Here is a 13037-nt window from a genome sequence, read left to right on the forward strand (position 1 = left end):
CTTAGTGGTGTCTGACTCTTTGCGACCCTTTGGACTGTAGCCTGCCAGGCTCCTCTGTCCATGGCATTTTCCAGGCAAGAATACAGGGGTAGATTGCCATTTCCTCCTCCAGGGGATCTTCCCAACCTAGGGATCCAACCAGTGTCTCTTATGTCTCCTACATTGCAGGCTGGTTCTTTACCGCTGAGCCAGTAGGGAAGCCCTTGTAATTAAACAGTCATGTATAATCAGTTATGTGCTTTGCCTTCCCTGACAGATTGGAAACTTTAAGAGCTCAGAGGCTATGTCTGTTTCTTGGTCACCGCCAAATCCCTCAGTTCAGTTCAGTTCAGTCGCTCAGTCGTGTCCGACTCTTTGTGACCCCATGAATCGCAGCACGTCAGGCCTCCCTGTCCATCACCATCTCTCGGAGTTCACTCAGACTCACGTCCACGAGTCAGTGATGCCATCCAGCCATCTCATCCTCGGTCAATCAGGGAAAAAAAAATATTTGCTGAACACATAAATCAGTGATATTCTGACAAGAAAACCAGCTCAAAACTTGGATCAATCTTTGTGATACAGGGCAACTGATCTCTCTGACCCTCAGTTTTCTCTTCTGTAAAGTGGGTCTAACTCATTCTTTGAACAAGTCTCTAAGACTCTAAATATCAGGCTCTTGGACACCGTGGGAACAGGATTGATAAGATTCTTGTTTCCGTGGAATTTATGGAAAAGCAGACAATAAAGGCATAAACAATTAAACAAGATGACTATACTGAGAAAAAAACGGATGATGAGATTACAGGGTCATTCTAGAAAGAAAAGTCGCAGAATATGTCTCTAGTGTGACTTTTAAGTCCTTCCTCAAAGCGCCTATCGATTTATTTTTTATCTAATAATCCATTTTTTGTAGAAATTCATTGTAAAACCAATTTTTTGGCTACTGGGGTGGAGAATTTGTAACTGCATCCCGCCTTCTAGGCGGGGTCACATCTGCCTGAGGTGGGATCTCATTGGTTGCGGCAGACCTCGCGCAGTTGCATTGCCCCGGCAGCCGGCGCCCCGCCCCTAGGGTACTCCAGCCGTCCATCAAGCTTCGGGCTCCGCCCCCAGCGCGCGGCTTCGTCCTTCTCTATAAAAGGAGCCGGCGGACGATGACGAGCCTTTACGTCGGCGCGTAAGGGGGGGGGGCGGTGCGTGTGAGGTCATCGCGCGGGCGGGCGGGCGGGGTCAGGCGGTTTGAACGAGACGAAGACGGAACCGGAGCCGGGTACGGGCAGCGGACGCGGTCGGACCGAGAGCAGGTGAGCCGGCTAGCCGGCACGGGGCGGTGGCTGGGGGGCGGCTGGGCGGGCCTCGAGCCGAGCCGAGCGCCAGCGGGCCTCGCGGGCAGTGCTCGGGCCGCTCCCCACGGCGGTGCGGTTCGGGCCGGGTGGGGGAAGGGCGGGGCCGTGACCCGGCGCGCGCGGGCTGGGGGGCGCGCGCTCTTCGCTCCGCCGGGGACGGGGGCGGGGCGTCGGGCCGGAAGTGGGGGCTGCCCCTTGGCGGCGTGGGGGCTTATGGGCCGCGGCCTAGGCGTGGAACCAGGACAGGAGGCAGGAGGTTCCGGGGTGGTTGGGCCGGGTAGGGGGCGTGTGTGGGGTTGGAGTGGGCCTGCTGGAAGTTCTGAGGATCATTCCCCCTCCACTGTAGGAGACGGCGCCGCCTGATGATTCAAGAGTCCATGTTTTGGAGTGCAACCTGTATTGAATTCCCTGCTGTGCGACCTTGGGCAGGTGCTTTAACCTCTCTGGGCCTCAGTTTCCTCTTCTGTAAAACGCGGGAGAAAGATAATACTACACGTAGAAAGGTCTTGTCCCCGAGCATGGGGAAAAGCAAGCCAACTCCCTGAACTTCTTTCTTTTCTTCAGTTAAGCGTCCACTGAGCGCTAGGCACTGTATTAAGCACTGGCTATACACCCTGGAGCAGGAGGGCAAAGGCCTGCTTTCTAGTAGTCTACATTGTGGTGGGGAGACCGAAAATGAAAAAAATACATGGAAATGAGGAAATTAATACAAGGAAAAGAATTCCATATGATCACTGGCGAGACAGCGTAATAGGGTTATATGAACAGTGCTTTTTCAGTCCCTGGTTTCACAGCTGACCTGGGGTGCTGCAGGGCAGAGCTGGGCCTCTACTCCATTTTGGGATTGAAACTCCTGAAGTCCATTGAAGGAAGATGCCCCAGGCCTGCCATCCGCCTCTCTGATGGGGTATCTGTAAGAGTAGTGATAATAGCGGCTCTTTGCTAATTGGGTACTTGCTGTGTGCCAGGTGTTGTGTGGTTTTATGTCATATTGCACTTGTCTCTTAACAGATTTTATCCTCATTTTACAAATTAGGGGAGCGAGACTGAGAGGTTATTTGCTTTATGGTGTCCAGCAAGTGGCTGAACCCAAGTCTGTGACTCTTTGAGTCCAGGCCCTTAATCTCTGTATTACGCTGCTTCCCTGAAGTCCAGATCTAGACAGTGTGTTTCCAGTGTGTCCTTTATGATGGTGTATATATGTATACAGTTTCTGTGGTTAAGAAATGTATAGTGATTTCTGACACATAGGGAAGCTTAGGACATGCTGTGTTTTTCACTTAGAGTCAGTTAATCCTCACTGCCTCCTCTGGATGAGCAGATGAGCTGTTTGTGATCCGGAAAGGTGAGGTATTTACCTAAGGCCACATTGCCTTTTTTTGGGGGGGGGGGTTCCCCCCCGCCCATTCCATAGTGCTCAGTATGGTGCCTTGAAAGTGGTAAGTGCTCATCAGCCAGCCTTAAATTGGAGTGGGTTTGGGAGCCTTTAGGAGAGGCTATATATGGAGAGGTAAGGGGAGGCTTTTTCAAGGAAGTTTAAATGTGGATCAAGGAGGGGTGAGGTTTGTGTGGTGATCATGGGGTCTTTCTTCCATTGAGGTCAAGCAGAGGAATCCTTATGGAGGAAGAGAGTGAGCTGTCGCTAGCTGTAGCTGAGGCTCTGAGAGCTGGTCTCTTTTGACTGCTTGGAAGAGCAAATTAAATAGTTGAGTCAGTGGATGTTTATTGCACATCCACAGGGTGCCTAGCCCCATGTATTTAGTGGCTGCAGAGTTTGCGGAGCACATGGGGCCAGGTATTAATGTGCTGCTAATGAAAGAGTTTTAAATTTATGATGAGGAAAGGCCATTAAGGTTTTCTGAGCTGAGGTGTGGTCAGGAGACACACGTGGCTTTACCAGCTGCTTACATTTTACGTCAGCATGATACACACAGTACCTGATGGATGGATGTATGAATGTTGCCAAAATAGATTACGGGTGCATACCCGGGGACTGGGGTGGTTTTTGTTTGCATGTGTTTCTCTTTGATACCACACAGTCTGCGTTTCATTTCTTCCTTTAGGGATTTTAAACACAGGAGTCACTTGGTCTGATTTTTGATTCAGAAAATTCTCCTTGGCTGTTGTATAAAAACAGTTTGAGACAGAGACTAGTTTGATGTCTGTTGCAGTGGATGGCGGTGAGAGATGGTAGTGACAGGTCTCAGGTGCTGTTTTTGGCACTGGAGATAGGATAAATGAGACAAGGTCTCTCTCCTGGACTTGTTTGTTTAATGCCAAACCATTTTTTGTGCCTTACCTCATTTAAACCTCACCTCAAATAGGGGGCATTCACTCATAAGATAAATAAGGTGTACTGAAGTTAAGCAACTTGTCCAAGTTCATACAACTGAGTGAGAGCCTCATGTTCAAACCCAGGCTTCAAATACTCAGTTCTTTGCATAGAGCAAATTTCCTACTGGTTCAGATCCCATCTGGGAATGATTCAGAAATGAAGAGATAATGACAGTTGTAGAGGTTTGAATGAAGTGCTGTGGGAACATAGGGATTAATTTCCCAGTGGAGTCAGGAACTAAATTGTGTTGACTTCTTGTATAATACGGTTTTGTCATCTGAGTTTAGGTAAGAGAGTTGATAATTTGCTTTCTGAGACACATTTTTCTCTGCTTGACACTGTCCTGCCAGCATGAAAACAAGTAGCCTTTCCTGAGCCCACTGTGTAATGTGCTGTGCCAAGTCCTCGGGGGAGGGGAATGTGGGGTGTGAGGGCACAAGCCTGAGAGGTCAGATAAAGAGGAGGTTGTGTGGTAGATCTCCATCATTTCCGGCCCTCACATTCTGTAGCTGTTTGACTTGTGAGGTGTGCTGGAGATGCAAGGGAAGACTAGCTAGTCCCTTGGTGGAGGAATGAAGTGCTCAGAGTCCCATGGTGGTTCCAAATTGTCCTGAGTTTTTCTTCCCACATTGATCATATTGATGTCACATGAAATGAGGAAAATTACAAGTGTTGGTCATGGTGAAATTTACTATTTTCTAGCAGGAGTCCCCAACCTCCAGGATTTAATGCCTGATGTTCTGAGGTGGAGCTGATATAATAATACTAGAAATAAAGTGTGCAATAATGTAATGCACTTTGAATCATTCGAAAACCATCCTGCCTGCCCCCTCCCCCCTTTCCCCAGTCTGTCCATGGAAAGACTGTCTTCACAAAACCAGTCCCTGGTGTCAAAAAGGTTGGGGACTGCTGTTGTGTAGTCATGAGTCTTCATGGTAATTGCCCAGGAATCTCATTTAGGTCTGGATCCACCTGCCCTTATCTCATAGTGAATCTTTTCTTCCCATTATCTGTTCACCAGCAGTTGGTGACCTTTTTCAAACTTAAGTAAGAATGTGATTCTCCCTCATTTAAATCCCAGGAAGGGATTCTTGAACGATTAAGGGATAACATCTGAACTCCTCATCATGCCTCCAGAGTCCAAACAGGATCTGGGTGCTTCACTTTTCCCACTTCTTTTCCTCCTCACCCTCCTGCTCACGGGGCTGTAGCCACTCTGCTTAAGCTTCTCACTTAGCTTAGCCAAGTGTCTGCTAAGCTCCTGGTGCTTAGTAGGCCTGCAGATGGCCTCCTGTCCTCAGTAGGTTCAGCAGAGAATTTTACTAAGGACTCTTCTCTGTGAGGTCATTTGCCACCACCTCTGTAGTACTTAGGTTATAGAAAAGGTTACTTTTTTGATTGTAAAAGTGGATATAGTCTTTAAGAAAATTTGGAGAACTTTGTAGTGGAAACTATAAAGAGAAATTAATAAAAAGCCCACCATCTGAAGAAGACTGGTGTAAACATTTTGATACATTAATGAATAAATGAATTGACGTTTTCGCGAGTCTGAGTGAACTCCGGGGGTTGGTGATGGACAGGGAGGCCTGGCGTGCTGTGATTCATGAGGTCGCAAAGAGTCGGACGCGACTGAACTGAACTGAACTGAACTGAAGCACATTTTTATACCAATCACATTAAAATGGGGCCTGAATTTTAGGCTGGCTGGTGTTGAGCCATTCATTTCAGGTTATGTTTACTCCTGGAAATCTAGGCTCATGGCTGGAATCCTAGATCTTTGATTTGGCATCTTGGGGAAGAATGGGGGTGAGGCTTCCAAGTTGAGTGTCCCCGTACCTCTGCTCTGGTGACTCCGGGAAATGCTTGTGCTTTCTTACTGCCCAATAATGCGATCCCTTCTCTTTTCTCACATGCTGTAGAAGATGGCAGTGAACGTGTACTCAACGTCAGTCACCAGTGATAACCTCAGTCGACATGACATGCTGGCCTGGATCAATGAGTCTCTGCAGTTGAATCTGACAAAGATCGAACAGTTGTGCTCAGGTAAGAGAAGTTCAATAGACCCCTTTCCCCAGGAAAGCCTGTGGGTCCTTCAGGGATGCACAGGTTGGCCATGTCTGATTGCAAAAGCCACAGGTTCGAGTTCTGTATTAGGGCTGTTCTGTTTGTTTCAGCCTTGCCTTCGTTCCACTTGTGAGTGGGACTGTGCTTGAAAGGAGCCTGCTCTCTTCTGGCCTGTATGTCCACCGTCTCCTGCTGTAGCGGCTCCATTCTGAGGCCTGCAGCTTACTTAGCCTCAGCTGCTCCATCGGCAGTCTTTGCATCCAGATTTGAAGTGACTTATTTGAGGACAATAATTGTAATTGTTCTAGTTCTGTATTAGTTTATCAGTGGCGTTTCTTACTCCCACAAAACTCAAGACCAAAGTCAGGCCGGTTTGCCATTTCAGCCACAACTTTATTGAACTACTTGTTTATTAAGAATATGACAGACAAATGCTGATTTAAAAAAAGAACATACATTATGTGTTAGGGTTATCAAAATTGGATTTACCCCAGATAGGAGGTGGGGTCAAGAATATGACAGTAGAAGGATGAGCTGTATATCGTGTTGCTACTTGAATTCTTATCTTGATCTTGGGGTAGAGAATTAGAACCTTCAGCTTCTCCAAGTAATCATAACAGCAGTTATTTAATTGAACACTTGTGTGCCAGGGTTATGTAAGTGCTTTCAAATATCTTTTTATCACTGTACCTCTGTGAGGTGGCCTCTTGATGAAAGTGAAAGAGGAGAGTGGAAAAGTTGGCTTAAAGCTCAACATTGAGAAAACGAAGATCATGGCATCCGGTCCCATCACTTCGTGGGAAATAGATGGGGAAACAGTGACAGACTTTATTTTTTTGGGCTCCAAAATCACTGCAGATGGTGATTGCAGCCATGAAATTAAAAGACGCTTACTCCTTGGAAGGAAAGTTATGACCAACCTAGACAGCATATTAAAAAGCAGAGACATTACTTTGCCAACAAAGGTCTGTCTGGTCAAGGCTATGGTTTTTCCAGCAGTCATGTATGGATGTGAGTTATCTGTAAAGAAAGCTGAGCACTGAAGAATTGATGCTTTTGAACTGTGGTGTTGAAGAAGACTCTTGAGAGTCCCTTGGACTGCAAGGAGATCCAACCAGTCCATTCTAAAGGAAATCGGTCGTGAATATTCATTGGAAGGACTGATGTTGAAGCTGAAACTCCAATACTTTGGCCACCTGATGTGAAGAGCTGACTCATTTGAAAAGACCCTGATGCTAGGAAAGATTGAAGGCAGAAGGAGAAGGGGGCGACAAGAGGATGAGATGGTTGGATGGCATCACCACCTCAATGGTTGTGAGTTTGAGTAAACTCCAGGAGTTGCTGATAGACAGGGAGGCCTGGTGTGCTGAAGTCCATGGGTTGCAAAGTTGGACACAACTGAGCATCTGAACTGAACTGTGAGTTGGGGATGTTTATTAACCTTTTTTTTTTTACAGATGAGAAAATGGGCTTAGAGAAATTGAATAATAAGTATAGGGTTGTTTAACCAGGAATAGAATTGAGGCTTGAACCATATTTGAAATCAGGAGCCCGTGTCCTTCAGCCTCTGTACCATACTTGTTCTTCAGACTTTTCTTTTACCAACTAGTGCCATTCAGATCTTCTTAAAATTATTGCTTTCATTTATATGAAAATTTTCTAAGTGAATTCAGCTTCCGTACTTCCTCATTTTGTAGCTGAGTCTCGGTCTTAGTTTCACTTGCTGGTCTTGTTCCTTCCCCTGTGAGATTTAATCCAGTTTTATAGATGGTCAGAAAGGCTCGTTGTGAAGTTGTACAGTGAGACAGGGGTGCCCGAGAGTCACGCCTACTAAACATCAGTTGCACTGTTAGTCGTAGGTGCTGTTAGATCTGTGCTGCTTTTCTGCTGGTTTCATTTCACCACCACATCCCCTTTTGTTGGAGGCTTTTAAAGCACTTGTTTGCCCCGTGATTAATGACTAATGAGGGGGATGAGGTCATCTTAATTTTGATTGGAGCCAGCTTTTTCACCAGCAATCTCTCCCTGAAATTTGTCTCTTTCTGTAAATACACTTCAAGATGCATTTCACTTAATTAAAAGATGCGATCTCTTTTCATGTGTAGGTAAGCTGTACGTGTGCTAATCTGGCTCCAGGTTTCTCTCCTTCAGTCAGGGAGCTGTTGTCAGTAGTCAGGACTGGGCACGAAGAGACCGCAGTCTGCTCTGAGCTGTGTGACTTTAGATGGGACCCTGATGTTCTGGTTCTTCATCTGTAAACTGGGATAAGTGAAGCGAAGCAAAGTCGCTCAGTCGTGTCCGACTCTTTGCGACCCCGTGGACTGTAGCCTACCAGGCTCCTCAATCCACGGAGTTCTCCAGGCAGGAATACCTGGTGTGGGCTGCCATTTCCTTCTCCAGAGGATCTTCCCGACCCAGGGATCGAACCTGGGTCTCCTGCATTGCAGGCAGACGCTTTACTGTCTGAGCCGCCAGGGAAGCCCTTAGGATCTGGTTCACCTGTTGGGCTGTTGTGAGACTCACCTGTAAAAATAGCTCTCAGATACTGATTCTGTGTCAGCCCCTGGATGTGAGCTTAGGTCTCTCAAGGGATAGGACACATTGTTGTTTTACAGAGGAGCCTGCATGGGGGCACACCTTATGCATTATGGAGCCTGATTTTGCATCCACATCTTTCTGGCCACATAGCCTGTACTCTTTCTGCTGTGTACATGCTGTATCTTTTTATTTTATTTCTTTGACTGCACTGGGTCTTCATTGCTGCCTGTGGGCTTTCTCTAGTTGCAGTGAGTGGGGGCTACTCTGGTTGGGATGCACAGGCTTCTCATTGCCATGGTTTCTCTTGTTGCAGATCATGGCCTCAGTAGTTGTGGCACATGGGCTTTGTTGCTCTTGGCATGTGGGATCTTCCCGGAGCAGGGATTGAACCCGTGTCCCCTGCGTTGGCAGGTAGATTCTTAACCACCGGACCACCAGGGAAGTACATCCACGCTCTTGTCTTTTGAAAAGAAGCATTTGGAAGAGAGTTGAACAAATTAAAATATATTATCAATTATAGCGATATTGTTTCATTAAGAATCTGTGAAGAGTTTGAATTTTGCCTGCTGCCTGTCATTTTTCTTATTAAGTGCTTTTTCCCAGTGGAACATTCAGAATACTTTCTGTGATTTGTAAACAAACTTCTGTTCACAGCTTGTTCCCCCCTTGAAAGTGGTGTGGGGCTTTTCTGAGTATGTAGAGGTTGCATTGTGTTTCATGTTGGTGTTTAGGAAATGGGGTCTCGGCTTCTAAACAGAATGAACTGTAGACACTTTGTCCCTGAATAAGGTTTGCTTCCAGGGGATTGGAATCAGAGAGAAAGCGAGGCTCCTAAGATCCTTGTGTTCACTGAGGCCTGAGGAGAATCCCAGGGCCCTTTATCACTGGTGCCTGGTCCCTCTTGATCTTACCTTCCTTAAGCAGAGAGGCATGCACACTAGAATTCTCTGACCATGCACAAGCTTTGAGAGGTAGGAATAGGTTTTCCGCTCGAGAGGGCAAAGCCCTGAGGTTCTACATTGTTCATGTGCTGGCTGCCTGTGAAGTGGCTGAGTTTTATCAGCATTGTGTGCTCCCTGCGTCCAACGGTGAAAGGAACCTCTGCTTGGCTCTTGTAGTGAGATAAGGTGTGGAGGACTTCAGTGATAGGGTTGGCTGGTTGTTTCAAGGTCCATTATGTTCTGTCATAGTCTCTCTGTTTTGGAGAATTAGTCATCAAGTATTTTGGAAAGATAGTTATCAAGAAAAAAGACCCTGGTCACAGAGAGTGATTGCAATGAGGGATCGCTTGTGTCAAAAGGGGGATGCAGGAAAGGAAAGAAAAAAAAAGATTTCTCTGGTAGACTAGTGGTTAGGATTTGGGGCTTTCACTGCTGTGGCCTGGGTTTAGTCCCCGGTTGGGGAACTAAGATCTCACAAGCCTGGTGGCAAGGCCAAAAAAAGCTAGAGTGGGGAGAGGAGGTGAAGAATGCTGATTGCTTTCCATTCCGTTCCTCTCCCACTTCGGTTCCAGTCCCTGATAGGCCCCTTTGCACTTTTCCAAGGGCCCAGCGTGGTGCTCTGAGTGTGAATGTCCTCAGAGCTCCCTTCCTTGCCTTCTCCTGTCCAGGCCAGCCAGCTTCACAGTTCCTGTGCTCCGCCGAATGGGAGAGGTGTTCAGATGCTCCCAGGCAAATGCTAGATTTCCTTTTTTCTTAGCTTATTGTGGGGCCCTGGTGGCCCTTTAGTTTATATAAAACAGCTTGTCAGTCTTATTCTGGAGCCATTCTGAGAGGGAGACCATGCCCCTGACCAGGCCTCTCCCACTTTGTTTTCTCCTTAAGTTGACTCCCTTTTCCATTTTGGACCTTAATTGCACCATTCTTCCAGTGTCTCAGGCCTGAGAAGCATCTTTTGAGGCTAACTCACAGAGTCCTCTGGGTCTTCTGCAGGGTCTTTTGGCTGTAGCCTTTTCTCAGTTTGCAGGCTGCTGCCACAGTGGCCTCCACACTGGGCCCTACACGTCTCTCTGCTTGTCCCATGGTTGTCTATGGCCTTTTGAAGAGACCATTTTTATTGAGTCACTCCTCTGCTCATGGAAGTATCTCTTTAAGTTTTTTTTGCTTAATTAATTCTTCAAATACCTCTTTGTGTTAATTGAAGCAGAAGACAAACTTATTTTCTTCTGAGTATAAGTAATTAGGTCTTCTTTATAGAAATGTATTAAAAAAGAAAGCTAGCTTAAAGCACAACATTAAAATTTGCATCGTGTCCCATTACTTCATGGCAACTAGAAGGGGAGAAATTGGAAGCAGTGACAGATTTTATTTTCTTGGGCTCCGAAATCACTGAGGACAGTGACTGTAGCCACGAGAATAAAAGATGTTAGCTCCTTGGAAGGAAAGCTACAACAAACCTATATAGCATATTAAAGAGCAGGGATATCACTTTGCCGATAAAGGTTCATAGAGTCACAGCTTTGGTTTTCCCAGTAGTTATGTACGGATGTGAGTGTTGGGCTGAAAGAACACTGAATGCCGAAGAATTGATGTTTTGGGAAATGTGCTGAAGAAGACTCTTGAGAATCTGTTGAAGTGGAAAGAGATCAAACCAGTCAATCCTAAAGGAAATCAACCTTGAATACTCATTGGTAGGACTGATGCTGAAGCTAAAGCTCCAATACTTTGGCCACGTGATATGAAGAGCTGACTGACTGGACAAGACCCTGATGCTGGGAAAGATTGAAGGCAAAAAAAGAAGAAGCGGGTGGCAGAGGATGAGATGTTTAGATAGTGTCACTGACTCAAAGGACATGAATTTGAGCAAACTCTGGGTGACCGTGAAGGGCAGGGAAGCCTGGTGTGCTGCAGTCCATGGGGTTGCATAGAGTCGGACACGACTTAGCACTGAACAGCAACATAGAAACATTAAGAATAAAACTGTAATCTGTTGTACTGTGACAAGTGACAATCACTGTTATCTTTTAATTGTATTTTTCCCTTTAATTAAGGTTTTATTTATTGAGCTCTTACCATAGGTCAGGCACTTTCCAAAGTACTTCACCTGTATAACCTGGAAGGTAAGGTCTATCATCCCCATGTTAGAGAAACTAAGAGAAGTTAACTGACTTGTCCAAGGTTACTCATTTTAGCTGTATTTTCAGTATTTTCAATAATATAATTGACATACGTTTTGAATAACTAAGTCTCAAAATGGTTTAGAATTCAAAAGAAACAAAAAGATAAACAGTGAAAAGCCTTCCTGTGAAAAGTAAGAGCAGAAGTAACCAGTGTTGTCAGCTGGGTGGCCTCCAGAGAGAGTGTGTAGGAGCAGAAACGTCCATCTGTCCGTAGTCTGTGTGTATGTTCTTCTCTTCCCCTATTTTACGCAAGCGGTGGCGTGTTTGAGCGCGTTGGACATTCTGGGGAGCGTTCATTACCCGTGCAGTGGGTGTCACTTTCCTTTCTTATGGCTCTCTAGCACTGTAATTTCTTTGAATCAGTCCCCTATTAATGGACATTCCATTTATTTCCAGTCTGTTGCTGTTACAGACTGTTGTTCGGTTCAGTTGCTCAGTTGTGTCCGACTCTTTGCGACCCCATGAGTTGCAGCACGCCAGGCCTCCCTGTCCATCACCAACTCCCGGCGTTCACTCAGACTCGCATCCATCGAGTCAGTGGTGCCATCCAGCCATCTCATCCTCTGTCGTCCCCTTCTCCTCCTGCCCCCAATCCCTCCCAGCATCAGAGTCTTTTCCAATGAGTCAACTCTTCACATGAGGTGACCAAAGTACTGGAGTTTCAGCTTTGGCATCATTCGTTCCAAACAACACCCGGGACTGATCTCCTTCAGTATGGACTGGTTGGATCTCCTTGCAGTCCAAGGGACTCTCAAGAGTCTTCTCCAACACCGCAGTTCAAAAGCATCAATTCTTCAGCGGTCAGCTTTCTTCACAGTCCAACTCTCACATCCATATATGACTACTGGAAAAACCATAGCCTTGACTAGATGGACCTTTGTTGGCAAAGTAATGTCTCTGCTTTTTAGAGACAACCTAGATATGCTGTCTAGGTTGGTCATAACTTTCCTTCCAAGGAGTAAGCGTCTCTTAATTTCATGGCTGCAGTCACCATCTGCAGTGATTTTGGAGTCAGCCACTGTTTCCACTGTTTCCCCATCTATTTCCCATGAAGTGATGGGACCAGATGCCATGATCTTCGTTTTCTGAATGTTGAGCTTTAAGCCAACTTTTTCACTCTCCACTTTCACTTTCATCAAGAGGCTTTTTAGTTCCTCTTCACTTTCTGCCATAAGGGTGGTGTCATCTGCATATCTGAGGTTATTGATATTTCTCCTGGCAATCTTGATTCCAGCTTGTGTTTCTTCCAGCCCAGTGTTTCTCATGATGTACTCTGCATATAAGTTAAATAAGCAGGGTGACAATATACAGCCTTGACGTACTCCTTTTCCTATTTGGAACCAGTCTGTTGTTCCATGTCCAGTTCTAACTGTTGCTTCCTGACCTGCATATAGGTTTCTCAAGAGGCAGGTCAGGTGGTCTGGTATTCCTATCTCTCAGAATTTTCCACAGTTTATTGTGATCCACACAGTCAAAGGCTTTGGCGTAGTCAATAAAGCAGAAATAGATGTTTTTCTGGAACTCTCTTGCTTTTTTGATGATCCAGCAGATGTTGGCAATTTGATCTCTGGTTCCTCTGCCTTTTCTAAAACCAGCTTGAACGCAGAGTGTTGTAGTAAGTATCAAATACAAGCAAACAATGTTGTACAGTTTT

General features: G+C 46.0%; 1 protein-coding gene across 3 annotated transcripts in view; it reads left to right on the plus strand.

The window, feature by feature from the left end:
* Positions 1–1215: 1215 nt before the first annotated feature.
* The window catches only part of MAPRE1 (microtubule associated protein RP/EB family member 1), a 29518-nt gene continuing 17696 nt past the window's right edge, over positions 1216–13037 (plus strand). For 2 of the 3 annotated variants that reach the window (XM_052650617.1, XM_052650615.1), the window contains exons 1-3: positions 1216–1286; positions 1675–1757; positions 5583–5706. In XM_052650617.1, the coding sequence (XP_052506577.1) occupies positions 5586–5706 (121 nt within the window). In that variant the 5' untranslated portion in view covers positions 1216–1286; positions 1675–1757; positions 5583–5585. The remainder of the gene's footprint in view (positions 1287–1674; positions 1758–5582; positions 5707–13037) is intronic. The other variant, XM_052650616.1, reaches the window with a different exon arrangement.

Source organism: Budorcas taxicolor, chromosome 13 (assembly GCF_023091745.1).
Source record: "Budorcas taxicolor isolate Tak-1 chromosome 13, Takin1.1, whole genome shotgun sequence".
In the NCBI taxonomy this organism is placed as follows: Eukaryota; Metazoa; Chordata; class Mammalia; order Artiodactyla; family Bovidae; genus Budorcas; species Budorcas taxicolor.